The sequence below is a fragment of the Camelus ferus genome, chromosome 12 (assembly GCF_009834535.1).
Source record: "Camelus ferus isolate YT-003-E chromosome 12, BCGSAC_Cfer_1.0, whole genome shotgun sequence".
Classification (NCBI taxonomy): domain Eukaryota; kingdom Metazoa; phylum Chordata; class Mammalia; order Artiodactyla; family Camelidae; genus Camelus; species Camelus ferus.
The window spans coordinates 44,919,579-44,935,550 of NC_045707.1; the positions used below are offsets into that span (position 1 = coordinate 44,919,579).

Consider the following 15,972-nt stretch of genomic DNA (forward strand, 5'->3'; position numbering starts at 1 on the left):
AAGCATGCCCAGCGTGCCCAGCGTAAGCGCCTCGGTTTTGGATTTGCAGAAGCATGTAACCCGGATGCACCTACGCAGAACACTGACTACGGCACCTTTTCCCCTACCTCTGGTTACGTTTCCCCATGCCTAAGACCACCCTGCTTACGTCCCATAAATATTCCAACCTTCCCGCCTTCGCCTTCGTTCTTGGCTTGGCTGCCTTGTGAGTAAGCTTTCTGCCGCAAACCTCGGGGGCTCAGCGTTACGCTTGCTGGGCGCCACAGACGGGATACTGCCTGTGTCCGGCCTGAAATCACTTTGGATAACTCTTGGTCCAAGGATCCTACATGTGCCAAGCACTCATTTAACTTGGAATAATTTGAGCCCGTGCCAGAGACTAAGGGGAAAACTCACATTTTCATGAACTGAAAACCCAGCCATGGTGTGGTCTTATCAAACCAAGTCCCGGAGTCCACAGCAATCCAAGACCTGGGCATTGATACGGAACTAGAAATGGCATAAACTCATTTGGAACGCAATACTGAGTGACAACAGGGCCTGTATGTAATGACTGCTAATAATACATACAGCCAAATGTTAAGAATGAGCTGAAAGTCATGAAAACCCGGCAGTGGGAACCAAGCAACACAGCAGCAAGGCCAGGAGGTCTAAGAGTTTGCTGGGCAAGGCCAGACCGGTGAAAAACAACAGGAAGTGGTGTCTGGGCTCCTTTGTATAAGGTAGGAACATGATGACTCAGCGTTTCCTGTTGGGCGCCTACCACACCCTCCGTCCACGAGGGGCTGTGTTCTTGCCTTTCCCCAGCCAGCTTTCTATTCAGAAGTCTCTCGCTACAAAATTAAAAAACTAACACCTTTCTTAGTTACTTTGCCTCATTAAAATTTTTGTGTATGCCCTTATAGTTTTCTAAGGAAAACAAATCAAATCATGTAAAATAGGAATGGTATCAAGCCAAAAAAAAAAAAAAATTAGACAAATGAGTTTCAGTTTCATTTGGGCTTTTTTTGACTCCCAAGTCACTTACTTTCATTTCACAAAGTTCATCTCCAACCTTCAGAAGCTTTTCGTTGTAATAGGCAGCTGGCAGCCGGGGGGCGTATTTGGTCCAGATATTAAACAAAGAGGTGGCACTGTAAAAATCATGAAATAAAATGGTATCTTCAAAGTCAGCAGGAAACCTCAATTAATTAGCAAGCAATCCTTATCCTAAAAACTTATCTTGTGCTAAGTCTTTTTAATATGCCTTATTGTTAATGCCTAATTATTAATAAATGTAATTATAATTAAAAAGTTTTCCTTCCTTTGTACCAAGCAGTGATAGCTCTTTATATGCATTTTTAATGATTTTATTTTTTAAATCTTATTATTTTTATTGAGGTATAGTTGATTTATAATATTAAATGTTTCAGGTGTACAACATAGTCATTCATAATTTTTAAAAATTACACTTCATTTATAATTATTATAAAATATTGACTATATTCCTCATGCTGTGCAATATATCCTTGTAGCTTATTTGTTTTATACGTAGTAGTTTGTACCTTTTGATCCCCTACCCCATTCTTTCTTGCCCCTCCCCTTTCCTCTCTCCACTGGTAACCACTATATATATATAGTTTGTTTTCTCTATCTGTGAGTCTGTTTCTTTTTTGTTATATTCATTATTTTGTTGTATTATTCAGATTCCACACATAAGTGATATCATATAGTATTTGTCTTTCTGTCTTACTTATTTCACTAAGCATAATACCCTCCAGGTCCATCCATGTTGTTGCAAATGGCAAAATTTCACTCTTTTATGGCTGAGTAATAGTCCTGTGTGTGTGTGTGTGTGTGTGTGTGTGTGTGTGTGTGTGTGTGTATGTATCACATCTTTCTTTATCCATATCTGTTGATGGACACTTAGGCTGCTTCCATATCTTAGTTACTGAAAATAATGCTGCTGTGAACATTGAGACTAATACTCTCTATATATGCATTTTTTAAAATACACTTTATTTTTAGAGCACTTTTAGCTTCACAGGAAAACTGAGATAGAGAATATACCCCCTTCCCCACATATGCACAGCCTCCCTCATTATCAACATCACCACCAATGTGGTACATCTGTTACCATCAATGAAGCTGCATTGACACATCATTATCACCCAGTGTCCATAGTTTACTTTAGGGTTTATTCTTAGTGTTGTCCATTCTATGGATTTGGACAAATGTATAATGACACGTATCCACCACTGCATCATACAGAGTAGTTTCACTGCCCTAAAAATCCTCTGTGCTCTGCCTGTTCATCCCTCCCCCACTAATCCCAGGCAATCACTGAACTTTTTACTCTCCATAGTTTTGCCTTTTTCAAAATGACATATAGTATATAACATTTTCAGATTGGCTTCTTTCACTTAATAGGGATTTAAGATTTATGCATGTTTATTCCATGGCTTGATAATGCATTTCCTTTTAGCACTGAATAATATTTCATTGTCTATATATATCACAGTTTATTTATCAGTTTACTTACCAAGAGACATCTTGTTTGCTTCCAAGTTTTAGCAATTTGAATAAAGCTGCTATAAACATGTATGTGTAGATTTTTGTATGGACATAAATTTTCAACTTTGGGTAAATACTAAAGAACACAATTGCTGGATTATATGGTAAGGGTATGTTTAGTTTTATTTAAAAAAAAAAAAACATCAAACTGTCTTTGAAAGTGGCTGTAGCACTTTGCATTCTCACCAGCAATGAATGAGAGTTCCTGTTGCCCCACATCCTTGGCAGCCTTTGGAGTCAGTGTCCTGGATTTTGGCCATTCTAATAGGTGTGTAGTGGTATATCGTTTTAATTTGCTTCTTCCTGATGACATACGATGTAGAACGTCTTTTCATATATTTATATGCCATTTGTATATCTTCCTTGGGTAGATGTCTGTTAAGGTCTTTGGCTTATTTTTTAAATCAGGTTGTTTGTTTTCCTATTGCTGAGTTTTTCAGAATTCTATGTATATTTTGGATAATAATCCATTATCAGATATGTCTTTTGCAAATATTTTCTCCCAGTCTGTGGCTTGGCTTTCATGCTCTTGACTTTGTGTCTTTCACAGAGCAAAAAATTTTAATTTTAATGAAGTCCAGCTCACTAGTTCTTTCTTTCACAGATCATGCATTTGGTGTTATATCTAAAAAGTCATTGCCAAACCCAAGGTCATCTTAGATCTCTCCTATGTTATCTTCTGGGAGTTTTATAGGACTGCATTTTACATTTAGGTTTGTGATCCATTTTGAATAATTTTGGGGAAGGGTGTAAGATCTATGTCTAGATTTAATTTTTCACACATGGATGTCCAATTGTTCCAGCACGATCTGTTTAAAAGACTGTATTTGCTCCATTGTATTGTCATTACTCCTTTGTCAAAATAAGCCAACTGTATTTATGTGGGTCTATTCTGGGCTCTCTATTCTGTTCTTTTGATCTGTTTGTCCATTCTTTCCCATACCACACTGTCTTAATTAGTGTAGCTTTATAGCAAGTCTTGACTTCAGGTAGTGTCAGTCCTCCAACTTTGTCCTCCTTCAATACTGTGTTGCCTATTCTGGGTCTTTTGCCAACATGCATTTTTTTCATTTCATTTTCACAACAACTGAGATGGGTAATATCAGTATCCCAGATACACAGTTGATGAAGCTGAGGCTAAGTGCATCCATGCTCTTAGCTAGTATATAACTATGCCTTCCAGTCCTCTGGAATATAAACCCCCTGAGGGCAAGGACCTCATCTGTATTATTCATTGCTAGCCCCAAGAGTAGTGAATATCAAGTATATGTCAGTACCCAATAAATGTTTAAAGAATGAATGAATTAGTAAATAAATGACTAGGGAAAAGAATTCCTTGTTCTTATTTTATGCTTTTCTGTAGAGAGTTCGAGGATTCAAATATCCAGTCAGTCCATTTAGGGTTATGCTTCCTAAATAGTTTCTCATCAGTTTCAGAGGGTAGTAGATAATTGTTAATTTTGTTTATTCATTTAGTTAATATTTACTCCTTCTTGGAAATTATAAGTGCCTCTAGGAAAAATTCAAATTTCTCTTAACAGTTGCCCAATCCTAGCTCATAAATTTCTAGGTATTGAAGCCCTAATCCCCAGTGTGGCTGTATTTGAAGAGGAGGACTCTAAGGAAGTAATTAAGGTTAAATGAGGTCATAGGGTGGGGCCCCAGTCCGCTGGGATTTATGCCGTTCTAAGAGGAGACACCAGAGGGCTCTCCGTCTCCCTCTCTCTCTCTCTCCCTCTCCCTCTCTCTCTCTCTCCCTCTCCCTGTGCCTGCGCAGAGGAGAGGCTATATGAGAACAAAGTGGATGTCTACCAAGCAGGAAGAGAGATCTCACTAGAAACTGACCCTGCCAGACCATGATCTGGGACTTGTAGCCTCCAGAAATGCGAGCAAACAAATGTCTGTTGTTTAAGCCACCCTGTCTGTGGTATTCTGCTATGGCAGTCCAGACTAACTTATTAGTAATTACTAATTAGTAAGGAGTAGCCCAAGCTGACTAATACAGACAGGAAGCTAAACCGAAGGACTGAAGATGACTCTAGTACTTATCGTGTACACGTTGGGGTGTTAATGGAACAACCTCAACAAAAACATGTCAATGAATTCATTCAGATAATTAAATGATAATGATTGACAAGAGAGGAGGGGGTACAGTGTATTCCTGCCTTCGTGGACTGATTAATAATATTTACAGATAGGAAAATACATACACACATGTACTAAGCAGTAAGTAACCATGCCAGATAAAGAGTGGCAAATACAGCCCATAGAAGTTTTAAAAGGTAAAGGTTTTTTGGTTTGTTTGTTTTACCTTTTTCACTTTCATTTGCTGCTTCCTGAAATGGTATAGTATTAGAATAAATATAACGAATCCAAGAAATTCACCAAATCTTGGGAGAATTCTTAAAAGTATGTAGATGAAAGAGTTAATTTTTCCAAACCTTATGGATGAGATAATGATGAGTAGGTTTGTTACTCATAAGAGAAAAATACCAGCTTCATTCAGTCAATCAAGGTTATATAATAAGAGAATTATCCTTTTTTTTTTTTAAAGTGAACCATAAGTTCAAGTTAAGACTGCTTGTTGGGAATGGCTTACATAATGATTAAACTAGGAAATATAACATACACTATACAATGTACATCATTTAAGAAAAGAATGTTAATGTACTTTGGATTGCTATTTGATTATAGCTGCTGGATATTTAGAGTTTTCTAAAATAGAATGTCATAGCTATATAAACAGAATATCAAAATTTTATGTGCTTATATCAAAAGGTTACCTTTAAAATACATTGCGCTCTAAATTTAAGGACATTGCTGGTGTGTTCAAAATCTGTATTTTAGATATACTATGAGTTTTTATGCTTACAGAACTTCTTCTAGTTATAAAAAGAAACAATTTTGATTTAAAAAATAACCATGCATCAAATATGTTATAAAAGCAACTCCTACCTCCTGTGCTCATAACTGGTCTCCACATTACCATCCTTGCTCCATTTGGACAAGGTCACCAAAATATTTTAAAACAAAAATCACATAAGGTTAATTCCTTGCCAAAAGCTAAGCAGTGGTTTCCCACTGCATTTGGAATAAATACAAGCTCTATAAATGGCCTCTAAAACCTTCCAGAGCCCTACCTACTCCTCTCATCTCATACCACTGTGCCCACACTCACTATGCTATGCTAAACAGGCTTCTGTCCATTCCTCTAAAGGCCCTGACTCTTTCCTGCCAAGATCTTCCCACATGCTTGTTCCCTCTGTTTATCCTCTCTCCTTGCTGGTTGACTGCCAGGCATCCTTCTAATCTCAGCTTAGTATCACCTCCCTCTCCATTCATTTGAAGACTGGTCTCCTCTGTGTTCCTGTTAAGCCTCTGCTCAAGTATCATCTACTCTAACTACCTTATTGAAAATTGCAACCTCTTGTCTCCCACTCCATAACCCTTCATCTCTTTTTCTCCCTAGCATTTATCACTTTCTAGGTCACCATAAAATGTACTTATTTAATATGTTTATTATCCATTGCTCCCTCTAGAATATAAGCGCCAAAAGAGCATGCTTTTTTGTCTGGTTCACTGCTGTATCCCCCATACCTAGCGCAGTACCTGGCATGTGTAAATTCTCAGTAGCTTCTTCCTTCATAGCACTTGTTTGTGTGTTGACTTGGTGACTCATTAGAAGCCTATCTCCCTCGCTAGGAGTTCCATGAGCACAGATTCCCACATCTATTTGGTTCATCACTGTCAAAGCCATGACAGGTGTACACCCTGGCATATAGTAGGCACACAATAAAATTATTGTGTAAATAAATACCTAGATATGAGAGAGGTCATATGGCTAAGGTCTGTGTCAGTCCTTAATGTGTGTGATTCTCATATGGTCTGTTTAAAAATGGGACAGGTACTGTACTTATCAATTGACCCCGGTCTACTTTCCCATGTATAACATTAACAATTATTGAGAAGGCAAGGATAATTCTTGAATTCTTTCAATGCCAAATATTCAGTGAATGTTCACTATGTCCCAACCCTCAGGCTAGATGCCAATCCTTGGACTCTCCTCTTTTCCTTCTATACTAACTCCCTTAGCTATTTCATCAAATGTCAAAATTTCAATACCATCAGTAAGCTGACGAATCCTAAATGTATTTCTCCTCTGACCCCCAGACTCAAATGTCCAACCATCTCCAAATAGCTCTGCCTGGATGTTGACTTACATCTCAATCTTAATATACCTAAAACTAAAACTCAATTCAACACCCATTAAAAAAAAACAAACTAAACTCTTCATCTCCCTCACTTCTGCTAGAAACCTGTTCTTCCCACAGTCACAATCCCACTCCAGGACCTTCACACTTGCCATTCTCCCTGTGTGGCCAACTCTTTCTATAGAAATCCTCATCACTTGTTGCCCCGTCTCCTTCTCAACTTTCTTAGGGGCCACTTTTCCTGACTTTCCCTGACCATGCTCCCTGTCATCCCATTTTAAATTATAACACCTATCTGATATCCTCATCCCCCTCCCCACTTGCATTTTCTCCCTAGCTCTTATCTCCTTGTAAAATAATTTCCTTACATATTTGTTTAGTGGCTGTCTGTAGTCACAAAAATACATGCTCCATGATTATATGAATTTGTGTCTTTTAAGTTTGATGTTTTCCTAGTTCCTGTAATAGTTCCTGATATTTAGGAGGTGCTCAATAAATATGCAGTTAAGTGCATGAATGAATAATAAATATAAGTTAAAACAATTTCTTCATATTGCATACATGGATGAAAAATACAATATGAAACTATTGACTATTCTGGTATTCTTTGCCACTTGTCTACATTTCTAACTGTTCAGCTGGCAATGTATTCTGACTGGAAAAGAAACATGGTAACACAAACAGGAAAGAACCTTTAAAAAAAGTTTGCAGTTTGAGATAATAACATGGTGATAGAATTTTTAAAAAAGACAAACAGATGTGCAGAATGAGTCACAAAATCCAGAAAAAAGTCACTGTGATCCTAGTAACTATATAAAAAGGAATAAAGTACAAATGTTCACAGAATGACATAATTCATAGCATCAAGAACAAACTTTTTCAAGAACCTAAGCTACCTCAAAGTTACTCCTTACTTTCCATTTACAAAATTGTACCCACAACATGAAAAGTTGTGAAACTCGTTAGTGAGCCAAAAATTTATTGTCATGGATTAGCAATCAGAGCAACAGAAACAGAACAAATGGTGAGTTGTGAAACATTTCTGTGCTGATTTTCATTCTGACTCGGGCAGAAAGCCACGATACATTTACCAAGAATTAAGGGTTCTATTAGCGATGAGTCTCCACTTCTTAAACTTTGTTTATATCTCCAGGGCCCTTTGGCCAGGTTCTGATCCAGCTTGGGGACTACCACCTGCATCCTCTAAGGCGTCTCCTCCTCTGGCCCCGGGAGTTGTCCTTCTCCGGACAGCGCCCGCCCCAGCACCCTGCCTCTGCTTACCAACGACTGTGGAATTCATGCTTCTTTTCCTCCGTTGTAGCTAAAGCTTTCTTTCTCTTCATAAAGCCTAACAACTCCTGGATCTCCTTCTCGCAGGAGACCAGGAGCGGGTTTTTAGCGTCCAGCGGCCCATAAAACACGGCAAGGGGCAGCAAGTCCTCACGACAGGCTGAACGAGGCTGCGGGGTCAGAGAGCTCGCCTTCGACTCCAGGGGGGTCTTAGAGATCGCAGTCGAGGTCGGGGGCGGGGTCGGCGGCGGTCCTGGCGGCGACACTGATATAGGGGACAAGTTGGATGGAGAGGTCGAGCAGGTGCCTTGCGCCGCCATATTGACCAGACCCGGGCTGGACCGGTAGTGTGTGTACACGCGGTTGCCTGGCGACGGTCTCGCGGCAACCAGGCATCCTGCGTGCCTTTGGGGAAATACAGCGACTCCTGGAGGGCAAAAGGAGAAAGAACCGGGTCTGGAAAGCAAAGTTGCTCCTAACGTTTTTGCCCTGTTGCTCCCTGCTGTATGAGTTGAGAAAAGAGAGAAGGTTCTGGGCAGAGAGCTAGCGAATAGGAGAACCAGAAACTTATCATCCCAAATCCAGCTATACTTTTTCCATTTCGACCACTTAATAATGATGATGATGATCATTAATATGTGCCAGGCATTATTGCCAGCATTTGAGACGTAATCTCATTCACCTCATTTAATCATCATTATGGCGTGACAGTTTAGGATATTTTTACTATCTTCATTTCACAGTTTATGGAGGTTTAATCGTTTGACCAAGGTCAGAGTAAACCGTAAAGTCAGGGATCAGGTCTCAGCTTTCTGACTCCAAAGCCTGTCAAAATAAGCATGCTGTACTGACCATCCCAGAAAATCTAAGCTTATCAATCCAATTGAAATCAGGAAAATATCTGATAGCAGTGTAAGAATCAAGTACATGCAACTGACCCACTCTGGTCCCTCTTTTTGTACCCTGAGGTTTGTAACTGAAAATGATGCCTGGGCCTGGTAGTTATGATTACTCTATGTTTATTCAATTGTATGGCAGCCTTATCCTAACTATCACTATATTCTAAATTCATGAGCATTTTATTCAGCTTAACTATTGAACATTAAAGTATACTAATGCTTGAAGTGTTAGTTCTCAAAAGACGTTTGCATTTTAAACAGAGATTTTAGAAGACTGCTTCTGATGGGGAAACTATGGCCTCAAGGGAAATATTGTGGCGGGGTGGGGGGCAGAGGGAAATTCTTCTTTCCTTGCATGTTTTGGACAATAGTATGTGTATTCACATATTTAAAGTATGAGTTTCCAACTAGTATGGAACTTGCTTTCTTTATAAATTATGCAGAGCTAAAAATTACCTAAGAGAAGGATAAGAAATATTTGATGGTTTAGGAAAATAGGTCTTTAAAACTGAAAACCGTTACTGGTTCTGTCACACTTAAATAAAGAGTAACCTTAACACTTGTGAGCCCAGTTTCCCACTTAAGATTAAGAAGTTTATTGGACCACAGCCTGATTTCTTTCAGGTTTGACCTAATTTCTTGCAGTCTCTGTGGACCTGTGCTGATTTGTGACACTGGCCTAATACATCATGTGTACTGTACTCTAATATTCTTTGAAGGAAAATGATGATGACTCTACTCTTCAAGGCAGGTAATTATGTCCTAAGAAGCTTCCTGGCAAACAGCGAGGTGCTCTGACACCTGACTGTAAGGAATTCTGTTCTCCAACTGGAGATGTAGAAATCATTCTTTGATCGAGATTTTTACCTTGTCTCTAAGTGAGCAGTAAAAATGTTAAGACTTTAAAGAATTTGGGCCTAAAGAAATAATTCATCCTTGGGGCATTTACAAAAAGTATTAATAGACCTTTTAAAAAATCAGCTTGGTAAATTCCTTCTCTTCTCATCTTCTCCTTGTTCTTACATAAAAGACATGTCCACTTCAGATCAAAAGCTGGTATAATTTGCCACCCAGTACTATCTTTTATATTGATGAAAGTGAAAATGCAGGATAAATTTACATTAAAGTGATCAGAGAGGAGGAAAGAAAATAAAAATAAAACAGATAAAGTGGATACCCCCCCCCCCTTGATCTGGCTGCTTTCAGAAACAACCTTTCATAGTGCAGACACATTTCAAAGTCACTGGTAAAAGAAAATGTGACTAATTAAATTCAAATACTTGAATTATGAAACACTGCATCTTAGTCATTTTCCTCCTTGCACACATGAAAGTTAACAATGCATAACTTTCAGTAGTTTTTGAAAGCTTGTCTGCATATTTAAATAGATGCTATACTCTGACTCATCATCGTGCTAAGATGGATGTTTCCATTTTCCTCAGTTTAAATTGTATTTTAATCATTAAAAATTTTTTCAAGATATTATCTTTCTTGTAACTACATGCAGCTATTAGAATATCTTTTCTCTTTCCTTGTCACTTTGCTTTATTCTTCTTACTGCAGTGAGAGAATCAAGCTCTGCAGCTGTCTGACAGGACTAAGTAATGTAAATAGCTTCCTTATAAATAATGTAAATTGCTGTTTCCTTATAATTAGTGTCTTTTCAGGCTGCAGGGATCCTTTCTGCCCATTCAAGAGTCTCTATCATTTAAAGTTACTGGTAGAGAAAGAATAAATAAGGTTAGTGCTTTCTGTTCCTAATTTAGTTGTTAATCATTTGGACTATCCCAAATATGTACATGTATATGGTATTTTTTTTTAAAGCACAAAGATCTCCCTTTCCTACATCATTACCTAACATCCAGACTGTTAAATTTCTTGCTTTCATTCAGTGAAATACCACCATTTCTTTAGTGTGTTATAAATGCAACCCCACATTTCCTACCAGAAGCAGATGACACATATACAACTAACCCTGAAGAAGACATGCCGTGAAATATGCTATGATAAAGATGTTTAAAATGCTCTAGAAACTGCAAAATGGAGCTTGGGACTGGAGAGAGAACAAGATTCTAGAGGAGGTGATGTTTTAGCCCTGAACTATAACTGCCCTTCATTAATAGAAAGGTCCCTGCAATAGGGATTTGCCTATTTGCTGTGATGACCTAGCACTGAAGCCAGGCCGCTGGCACAGAGTGTGTAAATCTTTGTTGGAGTGAGTGAGTGAAAAAAAGGTAAGATGAAGAATATTTATAATAAAATCTCTGACTGAGAGAAAAGCCTGAGTTAGATCCAGAGTCATAAACATACACAGGAAGTTAAATTTAAAAATGTCCCTAGTGTGGTAAGCCACAGACTGCAGAAGATGTGGCAGAAAGAGAAGCATAATCAAATCAAGTGGGTAGTTTAAAAATGTGTTAGACATTTGGACTTAGTTCTGTATTCAGTAAGGAGCCTAGGTTAGAAAAACAGTGTGATGTAGAGGATAAAAACTCAAATTCTTGGGCCAGAAAGCATAGTTTGAATACCTAGTTCTTCCAAGTTATTTAAGCTTAGTGTGCTGTGATTTCTTCATCTGTGAAATGGAGATGAAATAATACTACCTACCTCATAGTTTTATTTTGTTTGGAATTGAATGAGTTAATATAAAATAGTGCCTGGCACATAGCAGGTGCTATATAAATATTTGTTAATATAATTATTCACTTGGGAACCGTTGAAAGTTCTTAAGCAGAAAAGAACATGAATGAGTCTGTATTTTAGATATTATAGAAGGAAAACTATTATGGTAGAATGAAAGATGGATTGGCTTGAAGGAAATTACATCTGATCTCAACTCCACAGATCATTACAGTGATTATATAAAGTAAACAAGGAGACAGAAGTAGCCAAACGCAAACCATGGGTAGACACTGAGGCAGAATCAGTATGAAACCAAATTCTGATCAATAAAATAAAAGCAGAGTCATGGAGTAATATGCAATTTATAGAATAATTATATATAATTAATATTATATATTTTGTTATATATACATACTTATATAGTAGTTGTAAAAGTAGTAGAAGAGATTCTAACAGAATGTGTTTATTGTCTTGTGGTAAAGGTTTTCCTAAAAGCTACAAAAGTAAAAGACAAAAAGGAAAATACTGATCAACTTGAATACATTAATACAAACTTTTGGAAGGATGAAAGATACCACAGCAAAAATGGAAACAAGCCATATGCTGGGAAAAGATTTTTAATGCATAACTTACTATGTGAATATTGTATTAATAAATATCATTAGCAGGCTCAGATATTAGAAAGACCAGATAAAGAGACTGCTTAGGTAAATTAAATAGGTTTACTTATTACAGGCTGCCAGTTGAAGTCAGTGCAGTCAGGATATACAACAAAGAGATCGGCAACATTATCCAGGAAGATGGGAATACAAATTTCCAAAACCTAAAATCCTCACCAGTGGTACCCAGTTCTGGATGGTAACATCCCTGCATCTTTTAAGTCTTTGCTATTTAAACAAATGTCTGCAACTCCTCTGGAATTCAGTATTGCTTCTAATTTGATACTTTGATGTGTGAACAGTATCAGATACTTCCACACAGCACTTCCACCCATAACAGCTCTAATGTCACAGGTTAGGGATCCAGTGTTAGGGTTCTGCTAAATACTGTCTCCCCTTCAATCGAAGGTTCTGGGTTGGAGAACTGCCTGGGATCTGGAAACTAGATGAAGAAACACAATTTTCCATTGCAGCAACTAATATCAGACTTTTGCGTACCATTTCTTCAGTTTTCTCATTATACATGTCGAGCAACACCTTTGTTGCCTGTTCGTCTGTCTTGACCCTGTTACACCATGATCCATTAGCCAATACCACATATCCCACTATATAGGTCAAGGCACCTTGGTTGTCATTCTGCCCTGGCTCTCCATTATGGTAATTACATCTCAAGCCAGCCTTTGTTGACTGCTGTCACCTGGCCTTTGCTATTCTGAAATTACATGATCCCCACTAATATGAAGCTAAATTTCATGGCAGAATCCTCCACTGTCAACTCTGGCCTACAGAAGACAGAAACCATCAAGCATCTCCAACGATGCTGGTACTCACCTTCTTGCTGCAGTCCTTACATCCTCAATAGAGGTGATATCCTCTGGCCACCCTGGGGAACACAGCCAGGTGGTGGGTTCTTAGGACGTACATAATAAATCCATTCTAACAATCCCAACTCTCTGGGCTCTCTTACCTTTTCTTCAAAATCATACCAGAGAAGTTCTACATCTTCACTTCATTTGATGTAGAACAGTGTCAGGTATGCACTTCCAGAAGCCACCTCGTCATGTTATTAGGAATCCTGCATCATGCCTGAGGACCCCCATTTTAATGAATTCTACCCTTCCCAGCTTTGTATTCTGTCCTCCTGGTCTAATATACTCAAGACACACTCCTATACGTGTTCCTCCCACCCCAGCGCCCCCCCCCCCCCCCCCCGCTTCAGCTAATACCTGTTAGCCAGATCCTACAATTCCTTTGGCATGTGGGCTATTTCTTCCCAGAGCAGAACTTGTACTTTCCTGTTCAGGCTGTGCTGAAACGTGTTTGGTTTTTACCTAGGAGGTAATGAAGGGTGTTGGGGGCATATCTGGAGGAAAACAAGAATCATCTTGAAAGGCACCTGCTTCAGATTAGGTCATTTGTATGTTCCTCGAGGCAAACGGAGACTCTTTTTTTCTGGCAGGAGGTTAGAGGCTGTTTCTGCTAGCTTGGAGGGTTCGGAGGAATTTAGGGGCTCAAAATTCTTAGGCTTGTCTACCTAAATATCTCTGTCTCTGGGTCCCATTTTTTTTTCTTGGAATCTCTGCTGCATAATCAGATTGTGGGCCCAATTTTCAGCAAAGTCTACCCAGCCATAGCCCTGGGCAGCAATAAAGGCAATCTGACATTCAGAGAAAGTTTGCAGAATTTTCAATGCCTTCAAAAGAAGCCACACCACAATGCCTTTAATATTGCCCCGTACTCACGAAGCACGATAGCTGTTTGATCTCTCCACTCCTTGCTATCTACCTGCACCTCATCACAATTAAACCTTGGGTGAAATCACTGCACGCCAAGGGTTATTACCACCCAACTTACCACACAATTAATTTCCTATTGCTTTCAGACAGTGAGTGATTCAACTCCAAAATCCCATCCTGGGGGTCCACTTTTTATAGTTAACGCCTATGGCGTTAATCTGAGTTCTCTAGAAAACAGAATTTAAGGCAAAAGTTTAAGTGCTAGTGCTTTTGCAGTGTAATTCCCCTGAAGCAAGAAAGAGGGGAAAAGAAAGTGAGACAGGGACTATGGTGGTTAATTTCATGTGTCCACTTGACTGGACTAAGGGAAGCCCAGATAGCTAGTAAAACATTATTTCTAGGTGTGTCTGTGAGAGTGTTTCTGGAACATATTAACAGTTGAATCAGTAAACTGAGTAAAGAAGATCACTCTCCCCATTGTAAGTAGGCATCAACCAGTCCATCAAGGGTCTGAATAGATTAGAAAGGCAGAGGAGAGGCGAATTTGTTCTCTCTGCTTGAGCTGGGACCTCTGTTTTCTCCTGCCTTGAACATCAGTCAGCACTCCTGGTTCTCGGGCCTTTGGACCTGCACTGAGTTACACCTCTGGCTTTCCTGGTTATCCAGTTTGCAGGCAGCAGATCATGGGACTTCTCAGCCTCCATAATCACAAGAGTCAATTCCTTAGTATATATGCATGTGTGTGTGTGTGTGTGTGTGTGTGTGTGTGTGTGTGTGTGTCCTATTGGTTCTGTTTCTCTGGAGAACTCAAACTAATACAGATGTTGGTATTGAGACATGTTACTGCTCTATAAATACGTTAAACTGTGGAAGTAGCTTTGGAACTGGGTAATGAATAGAGGCTGAAAGAGTTTCAGGGTGCATTCTAGAAAAAGTGTACGTTGCCATGAATGGACTGTTAAGAGAAATTCTAGCGAGGTCTCAGAAAGAAAGGAGAAGAGCTACAGAGAGCACCTCAGTCTTCCTAGAGAATAACTAAATAATCCCAAACAGGATTTTGGTAGAAATATAGATAGTAAAGGCCATTTTGATGAGGTCTGACTCAGATGGAAATGAGGACAGTGTTACTGGGCCATGGAGGAAAGGCCATTCTTGTTATAAACGTAGCAAAGAACTTGGCTGAATTGTGTTCATATGCTAGTGTTTTGTGGAAGATAAACCTTGGGAATGATGAAATTGAACATTTAGCTGAAGTAATCTCTAAGCAAAGTGCTGAAGGTACAGCATGGCTCCTGGCTGCTTACTGTACAACATGAAAAAAAGAGAAATGACTTAAGGATGGAATTGTCAAGCAAAATGGAAGCTTAAAGATTTGGAAGATTCTCAGCCTATTCATATTGTAAAAAATGAGGATTTTAGTCTTTAAAGTGATGCTGGAATGAATTAAGACTTTTGGGGCTACGGCGGCAGAATGAATGTCTTTTAACATGTGAGAAGGGCATGAATTTTGGGACCCGGGGTGAAATGGTATAGACTGAATGTTTGTCCACTTCTCAGATTTGTATGTTAAATACTAACACATAAACACATAATGTGATTGTTTTTGGAGGGGAGGGACTTTGAGAGGTGATTAGGTCATGAGGGTGGAGCCCTCATGAATGGGATTAGTGCTTTTATAAAGAGACCCCAGAGAGCTCCCTGGACCCTTCTGCCATGTGAGGACACAGCAATAAGACAGCCATTTATGAACTAGGTTCTCACCAGATGCTGAATCTGCTGTGCTTTGATCTTGAACTTCCCAGGCTCCAGAGTGTGTGAAATACATGCCTGCAATTTAAGCCACCCAGTCCTGATATTTTTGTTACAGCAGCCTAAAAGCACCAAGACAGGGATTGATGAAAGGAACTACAACACTAGCCAGTGCATCATAAAGAAACACACAGCCAGTTGCTCAGCCATGTGGGTTATCTCCCAATAGGCTATATAGATTTTTATATACCAT

At 39.0% G+C, this 15,972-nt stretch overlaps 1 protein-coding gene across 1 annotated transcript in view; it reads right to left on the reverse strand.

Moving 5' to 3' along the window:
• The window catches only part of CFAP54 (cilia and flagella associated protein 54), a 243,457-nt gene extending 235,082 nt beyond the window's left edge, over nt 1-8,375 (reverse strand). The window contains 2 exon segments of the mRNA XM_032493588.1: nt 1,028-1,133; nt 8,046-8,375. Of these exon segments, the coding sequence (XP_032349479.1) occupies nt 1,028-1,133; nt 8,046-8,374 (435 nt within the window). The 5' untranslated portion in view covers nt 8,375.
• Between the last annotated feature and the right edge of the window lie 7,597 nt (nt 8,376-15,972).